This window comes from Gavia stellata, chromosome 3, assembly GCF_030936135.1.
Source record: "Gavia stellata isolate bGavSte3 chromosome 3, bGavSte3.hap2, whole genome shotgun sequence".
NCBI lineage: Eukaryota > Metazoa > Chordata > Aves > Gaviiformes > Gaviidae > Gavia > Gavia stellata.
The window spans coordinates 89,929,244-89,946,363 of record NC_082596.1 but is presented as its reverse complement, the minus strand read 5'-3'; the positions used below and the strand labels follow the sequence as shown (position 1 = coordinate 89,946,363).

General features: G+C 39.5%; 1 protein-coding gene across 3 annotated transcripts in view; it reads right to left on the bottom strand.

Moving 5' to 3' along the window:
- Nucleotides 1–2,963: 2,963 nt before the first annotated feature.
- LOC104258545 (cadherin-6) overlaps nucleotides 2,964–17,120 on the bottom strand; it is a 46,911-nt gene continuing 32,754 nt past the window's right edge. For 2 of the 3 annotated variants that reach the window (XM_059815691.1, XM_059815693.1), the window contains 5 exons: nucleotides 13,507–13,643; nucleotides 8,222–8,343; nucleotides 7,311–7,428; nucleotides 6,972–7,223; nucleotides 2,964–3,454 (listed from right to left, as the gene is read on the bottom strand). In XM_059815691.1, the coding sequence (XP_059671674.1) occupies nucleotides 2,964–3,454; nucleotides 6,972–7,223; nucleotides 7,311–7,428; nucleotides 8,222–8,343; nucleotides 13,507–13,643 (1,120 nt within the window). The remainder of the gene's footprint in view (nucleotides 3,455–6,971; nucleotides 7,224–7,310; nucleotides 7,429–8,221; nucleotides 8,344–13,506; nucleotides 13,644–17,120) is intronic. The other variant, XM_059815692.1, reaches the window with a different exon arrangement.

Genomic DNA, 17,120 nt, shown 5'->3' with positions numbered 1-17,120 from the left:
CTGTCTTGTTATTCCACCCCAAGGAGTGACTAATGCAAGCTGACCTGCAGGGTGGCTCAGCCCTTTCAGGGTGCAAGGTCTGTCTTCAGTCAAGCAATGGTGACTCCCTTTTCCCTGTGAGCTGGGGATGGCTCACAAGGCCAAATATGTGTGCGGTTTCACAGCCACCTCTGCCATCCCTTCCACCCACAAATCTGTTTCCTCAGGGCCTGAGGAGCGGGCGGGACAGTTCACTGGCTCGCTTTGGGCATCCAACTGGACTCTGAGCTTGAGGCAATTTGCTCAAGGCAAATCCACGCAGTGAACGGTGAGACGCAGGCGTGTGTCGGGGACCCATTCAGAAGAGCCCCCAAGGGGTACGCTGTCTTCAGTGACTGTCTGAGGAGAACAGCCTGAAGTGAGGGACCTGTGGCAGGTGGTGCTGAGCATCTGCTGCTTCTCCACGTATCTGAAATCCAGATGGTTCCTCCTGTGGGCCAGAGCCAGGTTTTGGACAGGTTGCCTCCTGGATGCTCTGATTTCAAGGAGGCCATGAAGGGCTAGACTTTCCAAGGCTTTTATCAACTTAAATTACTGAGGGGTCCTCAGAAGGACATAATAAGGGCCTAGTTGTGCCATTGCCATTGTGACGGGCATGACAGGCTCAGCCCCCCTAAGTGATTGAGTTGGGCACCTTGCTCTGCTGGGCTGAAGCACCGTGAGAGGCCTCCATCAGTGAGACCGGGGGCTCAGGACCCTTTCAAACTCTGGGCTCCTCCACTCTGAAAACCCATCTAATCTATCATGCTGGGCATCTGCAAGCCATTAGCTGCCTTGCCCTAAACCTGTAAATGTGCAGTGCCTCCCCGCTGCGAAGGAGTCCTTCCCAGTCCCAGCCGGGCACTGCAGCGTGGCTGGCTCATCCTCTTCACCGTGAGCTGGTTCACAAAACCTGAAATTATGCCGTTGTGCTTGGGAATCCTACTGCTCTCTTTATTTAATTCTCTAGGAGTAATGAATTCCAGGGATTAATTTTTAATCCCTTTTAATTTTCTGTTTATTAACTTTTTTCCCTTCTCTCTTTATTTTTAGAGTCGATTGGAGCTGTTGTTTAGTTTTCAAACTGATTCACTTAAGATTCAGGGGAGGGGGAAAATGGATCCATGCCTGTAATTCTGGTATTAAATACTGTTTCAAAATGAAATAAATGAGATTAGTTATGTATGAGGTGTATTAAAAAAAAAAAAAAGTTGTTCCTTCTTTCCTTGGCATAGTGCCATGGGCTGTGTCTCTACTTCGGGACACAGGGCAGCTTTTAGCTCCTGGAATTGGATACGTCCCATGGCAGCCTCTTAGGGTTATCTCCAGATAGCCTCTCCTAGATGGCTGGATTTGAAAAGCAGCAACTGCATGCGTCTGACAAACCAACAGAAGTACTGAGTGGTGCACAAGCTGTAAAGAAAATTGTTTTGGCCTGAGGCTATGGCATCTTCCCCCACCCCGCCCCTGGACAAAAATTACTTAGCTTGGCAAAGCAGATAAACACACACAGAGAGACTTGTGATTAAAATTTTACCTTTTGGTGAAGTCTTTAACAAACCTGGCTGAGTAGTTTATTTAAAAAAATTAGTTGTAGTTATAAACCCTACTTTTCAGGCCACTGGAATGACAATTGATTCTTGCTTACTTGTGCATTCAGGGCTTGAATCTGGAGAAAAGAAAAAAGAAAACCACCCAAAAGCATGAGAAATTACATCCTCTGGCAGAATGCTTGCATTTTTCATCTCTAAAGCATTTTCCAAATGACTTAGATAATTCTTGCAATATCCTGATGAGGTAGGCATTATTTCCCCACTTTACAGATAGCAAAACTGGGCAAAGAGTCAGTCAGGAAGCCACTTTGGGCATCCAGGCAGGGAAGGTCAAGACAAAATAAGCACTCTTTCCTATTTTGCAGTTGTTCCTTTTGCCCCAACGTGTGGCAGTCACCTTGAGGCTACTACTCCCCTCCTGCACGTGAGAACAGGCAGAAGTGGATGGATGTGAAAAGCCTGACTCCCACCTCTCCAGTGCAGTGGCCATCACTGAATTTATGTGCAGGTGGAGGCTGACCGAAGAAATATGAAGAAAAGCACGATTATGATCTGCTCCTTCCTCTAAGTCATGATCTAATCTGGAGCTGGATTAGGTGACTTTCCCGGTATCACAAGGCAAGTCTGGGTTAGAACTGGGAAACCATCTAAGAAATAGATATTGGGGCTACTGACCGCACGCACATGCACGCACACACATCTCTCCAGCAATGCTAGGTCAGAAGAATATATACATAGCAGTCAATGAACTATATATATGTGTGTGTTAGTATGATTCAGTGCATTGGGGGCAATGGCGAGTTCTAGAAAAACACTTAGATTTAAATGACCGTTAGGCCTTTCTACCCTCCTCATGAGTAAAATGCATGTTTGATGTTTTTTCTCAGCTTACTCTACTTGTATAATAAACCTTCATTCCATCACCACTACTTTTGACTATAATACATAGGGTAAACTAGGGTACCTTATTACATTGGGATGTGCAATACACAATTGACAGAGCAGTCATCTGAGCTGAATAGTCTGAATACAAGTAAAAAGAGCAAGTGAGCTTAAACAGTGGTATACTCCAATTTACAATATAAGCAGAACAAGTAAAAATATTGCTCCCCATCTGATCCTTTTTTTCCCCTCCACTACTGCCATGCCTGTAAGATTGGCTTGGTAAACTGGATACACTAAAAAATAAGAATTTTGCCTCTTGGAAGCTCATAAAATGATACTAGAAAAAGTTTTCTGACGGCTGATCCACACAGACTGCAGTCATTAGACAATTCGAACAGGTAGAACCCTTTCACACAGCTGCGGAGAAATAGAAAGAAATAGCCACTTCACATATCTCAATGCTGTTTCTGAAAATGAGGAAGGGGGGGGAAAAAAAAAGGCAACATATTAAGAGTCTTTGTCACTGTCCATTGCGCCATACATATCTGCCAGCTTTTTAAACCGAGGCCCCCAGTCACTGAGGTAATCGTAGTCCTGATCTCCGTCTGTAGTCACCGACTCCAAGGAGCTGAGGGACTCGGCCACAGAACCATTACCTTCGTACGCATAGGTTGCTAACGAGTCATATGGGGGTGCCGTCGGATCTGTATCGTTTTCCTTTAACCTTTGGTTAATGAAATCTCTGACATCCGTGTTATCTCGCGCTGTTGCAGTCCGCCGTGGCATAAAAAGTGTTTCCGGCAGAATGTCTCTGCGTAATTTGTTATCGTCTATGGCTTCGGGATTCCTCAGTGTGCCGATATCAAATGCCTGGGTGTCTTCCTCTCCGCCGCCTTCATCGTTGTAACTGACAATGTTGTCTCTGATGTCTTCTTTGGAAATAATCAAAGGCTCTTTTTTCCTCTGCCGTCTCAGTGCTGCAAACAGCACCACTGTAACTGGAAACAAAAATAACAGGGGAAGAGAAAGGGAATGGTTAATCCCTAACTCCATTAAAACCCAGAAGAAATGCTGTGCCTCTCCTCCGATTCAAAGTTTTAAATGGTGTTTTACAAAACTGCAAATGCACACGTCAGGTTTTCAGACTGTGCTTGTGCTGCCTGTGAGTACCTCGGGAGGTGAAATGGCATGGATATGCACTAGAAGAAAGGAGACGTCAAGCTTGTAAGAAGCCAACTGGAGTTTCTTTCTGTCAGTAGGCACATTTTTACCCACTCATACAGCAATTTTGTTGCCTTGAGAACAGAGCTAGTTTCATGAGAGTTGGGAAGGGAGAAACTCTTTCTCCAAAATAAGTAACATCAGGTGTCATTTAGCTTGAACCCCTGGGATAAGCTGCAACTTATGCTATGGACAAGGCTAGTATGTACTGGGCTATGATAATAGGTTAGCAAAGCCGCATTTCGACGTAAGTAAATCTACCCTCCTCTGTAAAAAAGCTTGGAATATGGAGTGGATTTTCAGCCAGCACAAAGTCCAAGTTTTATTAACTTCACTGGCATGTTTTTACAACATACTTCACCTTAAAAAAGTACATGGCTTACAACTTAGGCTGATGAGATATGATAATGGCATTATTTAATCTGCCAAAGGCATGAGATTTCTCAAACAGATAATTTTATGCCTTTAATTCTAAAGTGTGTGTGTGTGTATATATATATTTCATTTCTTTGGAGGGCAGGAACTCTTTCCTGCCCTGATCCAAATTTAAATATTTTTACTCAATAATGATCCCCAGTACTGTTGGAGAAATGGGCACAGAGGGTGAGAGGGGATGTGTTCAACACATTATTTCCTTTAGAAGCTAATTTCAGATTTCTTAGTTGTGTTCTACCTTGAGATGGTAAATGACTGAATATTTACAAATGAACAGTAGCAAGGAGCGGGGATGTATTACTACTATCACTGTTGCTTTCGTAGTCTGAGGTCCACAGTGCCCAGTATTTCAGGTCTGCTGTGCAAACTGAGAAAAGATACATCTTGCTGTCTTTATAGTTCTTTCATAACAAAGCAAAGCAAATCAGAAAATGCCTAAACTCATTGATATGAGGTGATAAGGTAGTTCAAAATTATCTTTCATGTCAGCTGTGTTTCTAAAATGATGTGTGAGTCAAAGCATGGTAACTCTTAAAGACTTTTGTTTTGGCAGTCCCTTCCTCATTTGTAACACTGTTAAGGGCAATGCCAAGGACTAAGGACATCCCCAAACCAAAATTTTAGCCCATTGAAACTTGTCTTTCTCAGCTTCCTTCAACAGACAAAAAGCTGATTTTTTTTTTTTTTTTTTTTTTTTTTTAAATGAATGGCTCCCCTGCAGGATTGCTTAGAGCAAGATGCTATCTGTAGCTCAAACATGTTGTGGAAGAGTCTCGTACTCTCTCTCTCCATTGACTCCAGAAGGATCCTAAGAAGATAGAATAAAGTAGGAAAATGCTCTAATTCCTGCTGTGTCTTTACCATAGGAGTAGTGTGAGTAAGGGAGAACATCTGTTAATACGAGTTGAAAGGAAAGAAGTGAGGTGGTGAACCTGAAGGAATTAGGAGGGCTGGTTCAGATGGTGAAAGCTTCAGGCTCTCACCCTAATGATGAGGACTTACTTATGGTGTCACATAAGGGTCCTAATCTGAGTCATGCTTCTTTGTGCTGCTGTGCAAAAATGCAGTAAGAGAGAATTCTCTTCCTTAAGAGCATAAAGCTATGACACTACATGGGACGACTGGGGAAAGGACTGTGTGAGAGAACAGAGATAGCTGGAGAAAATTTTGGAGAACTTCAAAAACACAGCATCAATTTTGAATGGGCTTCCTGAATAGCGACTGGTAGAATGATCTGAGAAAGCATACGCATGATAGTTTTTACATGGAAGGATTGCTGAAGTGTCTTATTAACAAAAAAGGTGTTACACAGAATATGCAAGGATGAGACTTTGACAATTATGTCACATCTCCGATACTTGGGTTTTCTTATTTTGTGCTAAACTTGCAGGCAAAAAAACCCATTAGAAGTTATATGTTAAAGTACATCACCTTTATTTGCATGTCAGTGTTTAGCAGTATCTGAGGCCTCCTGATAAGCCACTAGACTTACTCAAACTGCAAATAAACCTAGCAATTTACAGGCACTTTTTGTTGCTGCTAAACTTTAAGTTGTGGTTCAGGTCTGCCCATAGTATTGTTTTTCACTCGGTAGTGGTTGCACATGCAAACCCTGCAACCAGCCTGAAAATAGAAAATTATATACCTGAGTTAATTGAAAATCTGCTTATGGTGCATGGTGGTGTGGGCAGTAATTGACATAAAGTGCTGCTTAGCACATAGAATCAATTATTTTCGATTGACATAAAACAGGAAATCGTTTAATGTCAGATTGATATTAATGAGCACAGTTGTACTAACGAGTGCAAGGCTAGCTGCAGCATTAGATTTCTTTTTCTGGTAAGAAACTTGATACAAAGTGAGCTCAGCCCTTAAAGGCAATGATACCATGTTTTGAAAAATGAATTTAATTGCAATTTAAGGGTAAGATTGTTATTGTGGGAATCTTTTCTGAAAATGTGATAATGCTTATTTGGGCAAGCCATGACTATGCTGTTAGAGTCTGAGAATCACAGCATGGTCTTTGACTCATCACTGGAGAGGGAAATTTTGTTAATAGTAAAGATCAGGATGATTCTGCAGTGGTGATGAGCATGTCCAAGGAAGATACAAGTACAGTAGAAAGAAGTGGAATCACTGAGGAATCATTTTCTCCCATGCTTGACCCTACTTCTATAAAATTGGTCTGACTCCCTTCTTTCCTGGCCAGATACTAAAGGTGACTAATAACGTCTTCCTGAGAACTGCCTGTGTTGTATTGTACAGTTCTCCCCAGATGAATAGACTATGGCTAATGGCTGAGGGACCGATAATGTCTGCTCTACAAGAGGGGTGGAACCTGAGTGAGAGGAATGTGAGAGATGTTGCAAACTGTCCTTATTTTCATAAAAATATAAATGTCGACCACCTGTAAGTGCTGTAGCACTGATACTTGTTTATCCTCAGTTTAGACCAGGGAAGTTCATTGTTTAAAACTGAATTACCTGGCCTCCTTCTATGGTCAACAGAAAGAGATGAGACAGACACTTGCAGAGGTTGATTAGTATGGTCCACTTCAGATACCCATAAGGGAATGGGATGAATATCTCTCTACAGGTGCCTGTCTCTTTTCATTGACCGGAGGGCGAAGCCCAGCTGTCTCCTCTTGCTTGGACATTGCTAACTTTTACATAACTAAGCTTACATAGGATGTGTTCTATACACCATATCTGTAGCAGCCCTCAAAGGAGGAAATACAATAATACAAATGTAGGATAAGACAAGGATGTCTTTGATTTGCTCTTGTCCTAGCCTTGGTATAATCACTTGTAGCAATGCAAAATGACCATGAAAGGAACAAAATGCCTCTGAGCTACTTACCGAGTAATATAATGATACAGAGAAGAATGGCAATAAGAGCCCCAGTGCTAAGACCAGTAGGATGAATCAAGGCTTCTGCATTACAGGACAGCATCTTTCCTCGATGGTCACAAGCACATACTCGAATAGTCACCGTTTCAGTGCTGCTCTGGATAGGGTAGTCATTGTCTGATATTACCACTGGCAAGAAGTAGGTACTCATTTCATGCCGGTTATATCTGGTTTTTCGGGTGAAAATCCCTGCTGTGTTGTCTGGAAACACAAAGCATGCATTAAATCTTCATCTGAAGACTGAAAGCAAGGCTGAGATAATAAAGAAAAGTCTTCCTAGAAATTCACCTCTGTTGTCCTGTAGTGTAAAGTTTGAGCTGCTGGCTGCCTCAGGAGCTAAGGAGAATGAAAACTGATGTCCACTGTAAGAATCATCTTTATCAACAGCACTTAATGTTTGTATCAGCTGAAACAATAAGAACAAAATTATCTTCAAGTCAGTGGACCTTAAACTTATTGATATACTCTAGGATTGTAAAGCAATCTTATTGTATTCATTTTTTTTCTTCTGCTTAAGGCAGCTGATGATGCTATGGCGAGCTTAAGAAAAGTGATCCATGTGCTGCTGATGCTGTATAGTATCACCATGTGTTGTATCCCATACCATCAGCCAGTAACATAATGAATTTGAAATTTGGCAGGAAAATCATGTTGAATTCAAGAACAGGCTTGGGTTGATGCCACTCCAGACGGGTAGGAAAACTTTGCATGTGACAAGCAATAGAGATGAAAGGTAAGACAGTCCAAACTGACCGTATACTTATCTACCCAAATCTCATGTCACAGTAATTGTTTGGCTGAGTATTCCAAATTATCTGCTACTTTGAACCATTTAGTAATAGGACTGGTAGAATGAGAGTTATCTGGCAGGAAACAGTTACATCACAGACAGGACCTGTAACAGTTACGGACCTGAAACTGTTTTTGAAGGGGACAGTGAAGGTGCCTGAATAAAGAAGAGAATCACAGAATGGAAATGAATCAGGAATAACAAGGTGCAGCACAGAAAACAACAGTGTAAAACACACTGTCACATTAGCTGCAAGAATACTAAGTGTAATCTGTGCAGCCACTGTTTAGTTTAATTTTGCAAAACCAACAGTTTGATGCAATGCAAAGTATACCTCTTGATGAGGTGATGCAAGAGTCGTAGAAAAAATTAATTTGGAATATTTTCTTAGTACAAACAGACAACAAACCTGTTCTGCCTTAGCATTTTCACAGACGAAGGTCTCGTAAAACATGGCAAACTCTGGAGCGTTGTCATTTACATCCAAAACCTTAATGAACACTGGGACACGGCTGCTTTGTTTTGGGTTGTCTGAAATGATAAAACCAGAAAGAACAGAGATTTTATTTATCCCAACTACTGACTCAGTGCAGGAGAAGAAAAGGACAGACTTAGGGGCTCATTGCCTTAATTATTCTCACAACACTCCACTTACATTCTGTTGATTTCTGGGGAATGTGTTATGGGGTGAATTCCACAAAATTGTGCTATGTTATCATTACTCTGATTCTGTGTAAGCTATACAGTTAAGATTAGGTAGGAGTCCAGGATTTACAAATTCCTTTGAACACTCCATGTACGTTATGAACGTATGTGTGTTTTATATATATATATATATATATGTAAAATGTAATACTGGAATTAAATGAAATCTATTTATTAACCTAACTGATACAGTTTGGTGGCAACAAAGTTTCTAGAACATATTCCCTTCCTTAACTCTGAAACAGGAAGACTGAAGCATCATGAAGATGGTATTGAGCATTGTTTTTCCTCTCCAGCTGTTATATATAATACTCTGTCCCCTACAAATCTGGTGACACAGTTCCTTAAGCTAACATGATTACCATTATGTTCTATAAGTAGTAACTGGCTGTGATGACAGATATTTTCTAATCTGTTGTGAATTTATTTGGCTGATATTCTAGAGTTAACACTAAAATGTATGAGCTGAAGAACATAAGCACTATATAGAATCTGCAGATCCCCGTATGTAAACACCTTTTTTCCCTCTAAGGACTGTATAGTGCCAAGAGACTGAATTTGACAAGGATATTCCTGAGCATAAAATACTGATGAAAATATTGTCATCTTTCCAGATAAAAATGAAAACATTTGAAAATGCACCACATTCTATAGACCGTTCCTTTTGCTGTTGGACTATTGGTCCTATTGGACCATTCCTTTTCCTGTTGGGGAGAGACAGGCTTTAGTCATGAAGATGATACACAAAATAAGGAAGAAAGGCAACAGGCAGCAAGCTTGCCTAGGAGCCATGAATGGTGAAATAGGCAAATGCTGAGGCAAAAAGGCACATCATAACAACCATTGACTCCTAAAAGGTACAAGACCTGCCCCCAAACCAATTTGTCATCATCAATCAAAAGGAAACCAAGAGACATTACCAGGACTTGTTCTGTGTCCTTTGTGCTCCATATCACACAAAAAATTATCTAGGACAGGTCACTCAGACATACCTACCTCAGTGCCTGGGAGTATGTGGGTGTGGGAATGTGAGAGAGTGAAATCTATGAGGGAATGAGTGTGATTGAAATTGGTTTCACTTAAAATAAATACCTTCCCCCTCCCTTTCATGAGGGCTAACAACAAGTTTTGCTATGTTAATTTCCTACCCATGTTAATATAGTTTATTAATGCATTTTAACCTAAGATTCAAGTGAAAAAATAGTGTAATAAAATATAGCAGATCTAAGACTCTGTATGCTTCTACAAGCATTCATTATAGGAGCTTGTTGAGTTAGGCTTTAATAAAAGTCCTATTACTGTGTTTTGAAAATGCCTTCTCCAAAATTGGCACTGTATATTTTTATTACAGAGCTCAGTCATTTGGACAAAATATTGTGCTTTAAAGCTCCACAGTCCCATTGAAGTTAATATGATTCCATTAAGCATAAACCACTTTCTAATATGAACCATTGGGCTAAATTCATTCAATGTATAAAATAACAGTTTATGTATAATATAGACTAGGCTGAATTCTATGCTAAAATACATCAATACAAATGTTGAATTTTTATAATAGGCAGAAATCAAAAGTACTCATTTGAAGTCACAGGACTATAGGCAAGACTATTTTAAAAGGGCATACCTGTATAACAAATACATTCAAATATATTGGCAAATGTGTTTCTTCTCTCAAGAATTACAATTGTTTTCTTTCCTACTTTTTGAACCATGTACTACATATTTTCATTTTACTTCTAGGTGCTTAAGAATCTCAAAATTTAAAATGATACTGTAATAAATAGAAGCTTCACAAAAACTTTATGCTCTAGGTACACGGGCCTTTTTTCTGATTTAATGGAAATGTAAATTGAAATATATGTGTAGATTTTTAAGTCTTTTTGGTCATCGTTCAAGTCATATTTATAAATTAATTGATATAGGTTAATTTGTTTGCATTATCTGTTAATTACTGCTGGGCTCTATTTCCAAAAAAGCTCCACGGACTCAACGAACTGCTTAAATCTATTCATCTCTATAGTGGTTGAGCCATCAACCAAACTGTTATTTTTTTTTTCTGAATACAGCCTCAAAGTCCTACCAATATTTGATTTACCCTTAAGTGTTAAGTAAAGAATATCTAAAAAATACTCTGGGAACTCTCTCTGGTAAATCAGCTGTAATACTGCAGCTGAGAATCAGTAGCCCTGTATACTGAGTTTTATTGCCAGTTTGCCTTCTGACTATGGCAGATGTACTGACCCAGTGTTTCAACAACTATTGGTTTGCAGCATTCACAGCATGATTCTCCGGGCTGCTGAGCAACTGCAGCTTATACTCGTGAAAAAGAAGAACATTAAAAAATGGAGCTATCTATACTTACTGACAATTCTAGACAATTAAAGATAAAACAACTTCTGTATTTTAATTTATTTTCTACTGTAAAATGAAATAAAGAACAGTCATCACTGAAAGGTGTTTCTCTTTATGACTTTATAATTTTCTTTTTTTTACTTTTTTAATATCAAAGGGAGCACCCATCCATCTGAATACGCATCCTGCCTGTAATTTGACTGAAGTATACCTGGAGTTTGATGTGATGGTATGTCACTGAGAGCAATTAGTGATTAGCTGGAATTTAGTGGAATGGGACTTTATCTTGCCTTGCTAGAAGTTACTGGTTTTAACTAGGAGCATTAAGCAGTGGTGCTTTCCAGTCCAGTTTAAAATTGGTGAGGTAGCCTGGATCAGACCAAGGCTTGTTTAAACAGTAGCTGCATTTCTACAAAGAAAATTGCCTTTGGAAGGCATCTACCCCAGTTATGCCAAATTTGGTCTAGGCTCTGTCAAGCACAGCCTGGGAAGTAGCTTGTTGCAGCCTGGAAGGATTCAGACTAAAAAGGAATGGTAATTAAGACAGAAGCCTGTGTCAGACACAAAAGGTTTAGTTGAGAGGGTTTGGCCCAGTAGAACGTCTGTCCTTAGGGGAGAAGGCAGGGAACAAAATGAATATTTCATATAGATGCTAACTTGGTTTTCAGAAAGTATACAATCTTCTATACTGTATATTATTTCAGCTCTGCTGGGATCAATACAAGTGTGCTTCCTAAATGTTCTTGCTATTCTTTCCTTTTTAGGTGTTTATTTTTCCCTTCCTCCTCTACCCAGGAGCTCAGTCTGTAGTGTACAACTCTTGACCCTAGATTACTCCTTCAAAGACTTAATAGAAACACAAACACCTGATTAACAGTCAGCCAGAAGTCAGTGTTTGGTATGCTGAAACCACATACCTCGCATTAAAAGGTGCAAAATTTCCAGAGAGGGAGAAAACTATTAAGAAACATAATTCCTGTAGGTTCTAGCCCACTACTCTTACATAACCCCATCTGCTTGGCTCACTAGTATTGTTTCACATCAGTTTTCAGTTTTAAAAAGACCTACAGAATAAAAAAAACTGGAGTCAAGTACTGCTTAGTTACACGCTTCTCACCATTCAGCAGCTGATTGAGCCATATACACATGCGCATAACATAAGTGGAGTTTATATTGCCTCAGACTATGTTTAAAAAAAAAAAAGTGCCATTTAGCTTCTGAGTTGCGCAAAGACTTTGTGACAGTCATAGAACTGGTGTTTATATTAGATCTATCTACCATTCCACCATGCTTCACAATCATAGGCACTGTGACGCTGCAAAAGCGAATAGAATTGTGTTCCCTAATATTTGAGCATGTCACATACTTACAGTTAATGTATTAAAATAAAGATGATTGTTTATTAAGGCAACCTAGCATACATGTCCTTATCAAGAAGGCTAACGGCATCCTGGCCTGTATCAGCAATAGTGTGCCCAGCAGGAGTAGGGAGGTCATCGTGCCCCTGTACTCGGTGCTGGTGAGGCTGCACCTCGAATACTGTGTTCAGTTTTGGGCCCCTCACTACAAGAAGGACATTGCCCTTCTCCGGACACAGTCCAGCAACTCAACGAAGCTGGTGAGGGGTCTGGAGCAGAAGTCTTATGAGGAGCAGCTGAGGGAACTGGGGTTGTTCAGTCTGGAGAAGAGGAGGCTGAGGGGAGACCTTATTGCTCTCTACAATTACGTGAAAGGAGGTTGCAGAGAGGTGGGTGTTGGCCTCTTCTCTCAAGTGACTAGCGACAGAACAAGAGGAGATGGCCTCAAGTTGCACCAGGGGAGGTTTAGACTCACTATTAGGAAAAATTTCTTTACTGAGAGAGTGGTTAAGCATTGGAACAGGCTGCCCAGGGAGGTGGTGGAGTCACCCTCACTGGAGGTGTTCAATGAATGTGTGGACGTGGCATTGTGGGACATGGTTTAGTGGGCATGGTGGTGTTGGGTTGATGGTTGGACTTGATGATCTTACAGGTCTTTTCCAACCTTAGTGATTCTGTGATTCTGTGATCTAGATCCCTGACATTTCTGCTCCTAAATTCAACATGCCTAGTATTATCACAAGATTAATTCTTCTGAGCAATCCTAAACTAAGTGACAGATTGATTTGTAACCATAGCTCATAATTCAAAGGATGTGAAAGAAGTTAAAAATGGAAATCCTTAAAACTGATTAAGATCTGGGCACCTAGCTCAGCCCAGCCACCTTAGTCTTACTTGAAAACATCCAGCCTGTGCTATATTCAGTCTGGATCAGACTGAATTCAACCATGGAATGCAGTTTGGCTTTAAACCATCTTGCTTACCACGTGCCAATTTCAGAATTCAACAATCACATTCAAAATTAAAAATGGCTGTTACTGATTAGAAAACACAGAATTGTTACCTTTCCTCCCTGCTCAGCTAAGTTACCTCTTCATGAACTGTGTCCCTAGGAAATGCAAAACTGCAGACAACCTCTTGCCGAATTTCCGCTTCTCCATTAGTATTGAGTGTACTACCCATATAACCTGACATCTGTCCAGCCGTGCTTTTCACACGCTCAGCTAGAAGACTAAATTCATTACATCAGGGATAGCAGTGGTATTTAGGTTTGACTTACTGATCTCTGCTGCTATTACTGTAATGTTGTGCCATAGCAGTGTTTCCCGGTCAAGGAGTTTTGAAGTAAATATTGAACCATTTCCTGAATTGATGTTGAATACTCTGTCCATATCAGTATGTCGATCTACAGAGTACCTGCAAATACAGAGACAGAGATTAGGAGAATGCTTTCCTTTTAATTTCTATGTTCTTAAACCATTTTCTAAGACTAGACATCAAACAGCTAGTAAATGGGGTTGCCTTTTGTTTTCAGCGCAGGCTTCAGAGTCTTTATATATTCACACAAAGAGCTAGTTCTGAGTTACTGGATAATGACACATTGGAGGTTTGATTTAGAAGGTGGAGCATTGCCACTGAATAAATGAATTACTGCGGAATTTACATACCTCTGAGAATCATCAAAGCTTTGTTTTTAGTGAGAAATGTGAAGTCTGTGTCCTGAAAGATATGAAGTGTATTTTAAGGCTGAGTTGGCTTTCCCATTATAAACCTCTTTTTTTATGGTTTGATATCTCAACTGTTCCAAATAATTTCTCATATAAAATTTGACACTTGGGGTGCATTTCTGCCTTTCACTTCCCAGCGTTTAAAAAGACTGCCCCCCAAAAACGAGTCAGCATGGAACAGAGATTCATTATTCCATAGTACATATCATGTAAAGGTTTGCTGTAATTCATTAAAACTAACATGCTCAGCCCTGCTTGATGGTATCTAGATGTGCAAATGAATGCTAACAAGCTCTGGAGGAGCTCAGAATCTAAACACAGATTCAAATTTTCAATCTGATCTTTTGCTTTTTCTGCTGAACAGAATCCAACTTTAAAAGCAGTTCGTGGGAGAGGGTGCTACCACACTGATCCAATTGCTGTGACTTGGTTTCATCTCTCATGAAGAGAAAATTCTTGCATAAATTATGGAGGTTTTGACAGAAATGTGTCTCCGATGTTGCTAAAGTAAGAATGCAATTGCATTATTCTGCTCTTATTTCAAGCCCAAATGTGTGCTGATGTACAGTCCAGGACAGAGGCTTAGGAAGCCCAGTGTGCTCCCTTGGTCTCCTTGCAGGCCATGTCGATGGGGACAAGGCAGCTACTGCTGTCCCTTGTGTCCAGACAAGGATAAAGATACGGCTGAGCTGGTATGCAGTCAGATGAAAACTGAGCCAGGAGAATGACTGGCAGTTTACTGCCACTACAAAATTGAGGGGAATGCAGAGGCTGAAGAAAAATTTCCATTCCTTGCTCTGCTCTAGGAGCAGCTGCATGACATGTCCCTTATTCTGCACAGATTTCCCAGTGCTTGTGCAGTGTCTCTTAACTTCTCAGAAAGATCTTGCATGGAAGAAGGAGGGACTGGAACAGTCCAGTTGAAACGTGATTCTGACAAAGGTTTAAAATGAAGTAACTTGCTAATTATCTTGTAACTGCACTTTTCTTTTCTTCTTTGCAAGTAAAAAAAAATGGGATATAATATCCACAGCAAATCAGACTGGTCTTATTCTAAAATGACAATTTTAGTGTAGCCTACCTTCCTAAACAAAACTATAGCAAGTATTAATTATTTGCATTAAATTGTTTTTCTTTTTTGACATTTAATTGCTATGGAAACAACCAAATGAGATTCAAAGGTACCTGCACAAAAAGCTAACTTTTTTGGTAGGACTTGCATAGGCTCACATTGCTCGTTTTTCATGACTTGATTTAGTTTTTATTTGTTGCTGTCACTTGACTAACAGTACCACAATTTCAGCTGCATGAAGTCAGCTGTGGTGTCATTAACATAGTTCCTTTATGCAGCATTGTAACGTTACCATCAGCTTGAAAGGAGTAAGTGAGAAGGTATGTAATACGCAGCGCTGACTGATGGGACAGCTCCAGCAAGCTGTGTTGTTTTGTCCAAATCTAAATAGTACATGTGATTTGTTGACTTATCTGAAATGTTTGATGGAAACAAGCTTATACAAACCAGTCTGACTCTCTTATATTTTGATAAAGTAAGTCTTTGATAGAGTAAACATTTCATTTTAACTTTCATTCATTCAGGCTTTTATAAAATATTGTGTTGGTATTTTGTGAACTCAATTATTTTTTGGATATTCTGTAGCTCATTTCCATATCATTCAGCTGAAATACTTTGATATTTCCATTTTGCAATAAATCTAGTTTTTGCAGTCCTATTTGAAATTAAATATCAGGATTTTCCATAGATTAGCTGTTCCAGCCAACTGTAATAGTATGTTTCAGGCTCTTATTCAGCAAGATTTTTAAGTAAACAACTAGCTTCAGGCATGAGTTTTCTGTTCATTGGGTTTTTTTCTTCAGTTATGCATTCACTCATGCTTCATATTATGAATGGACTTAAAATATCTTACTGCCTTAGCATGTTTTAATGCCTTGGCATATTGTAATCACTATCTTTACTTTGTCAGATTTCCCAAATTCAATCTGTGGTACAGTATCTGGAAGATATGAAAAAAAAAAAAAAATCATTCTGGACTTTTTCTAAGGTTACCAGAGCTGTAATATTGAGGAATTCGTCTTCAAGATATTATGAATTTTAAAATATAAGTCCCTGTAAAACCATATGTATATTCAGTCATTTGTACAGTGGAAAGTTAAACTCGCAAAAAAAAAAAACCCAACCAGAGGACAGCTTCTTAACGTTAATTTTATTTCTTCATATCCAAAAGAAAATACATACAAGGTCAATGCAGTAAAAGTATGTACTAAGTATACCATTAACCCTGGTCTAGGAGGATGATTTTAACAAGCTAGACTGATACTTCTGTTTCTCAGTTTGTATAATCCAGTCTCTTTTGATCAAGGACTATTAATTATGTTGAATTGGTGGTGATTCTAACTTATGGATCATAACCTAGTAAGAATTAAGCAGACAACATCAAACTCATTTTACATTTATTTAATGAAATTACTGGTGTGTATTTGTCAGATTTCAGGACCTCAACCCTTTCAAACCTTGAGGATTTGACAAGTTAGGAAGTTAAAAGGTATCTATGTAGATTCCAGTCTTTCCTTGTACATAATGGGAAGAAGGGGAGGATGAAAGAGAGAATCTAACACATGCAAATATTTTGTCAGCAAAATACACAAACAAAATTAAGCCTTACATTTGTTTGCAGATCATTTTCATCTGGGATACTTTAGTAAATCAAATCACAGCAGGGAGACAGTTCCAGTGACTGATGAACTTCATTATGCCTCTGAGGAGTTACTATAGCAAAAAAACTCAACTAGCAATTTAAAAAGATCTGATGTACAATACAGCAGTGCCAGTTGCAGCATTATTTTTTTCCGTGTGCAGTGGTTCATAATATTTCTGTTTAGATCAAACACAAGCAGAATGCAAAACTTTTTTTTATAACACAGCTGGACAGTGGAGTGTTACTCAGAAGTGTATTAATGTCACTACGCATGGATGCATATTCAAATATAGCCAAACATCTATTGGTGTATTTTTGGATTTTCTTAATGTCATGTCACAGCAAAGCTTATAAAGGGCTGAACTGATGAAATGTAGCTCTACCAATACACAGTTCATGAACGATTATGCACTCTTACAACCAGGGCAGATATCCGCTCATATTTTGCTATT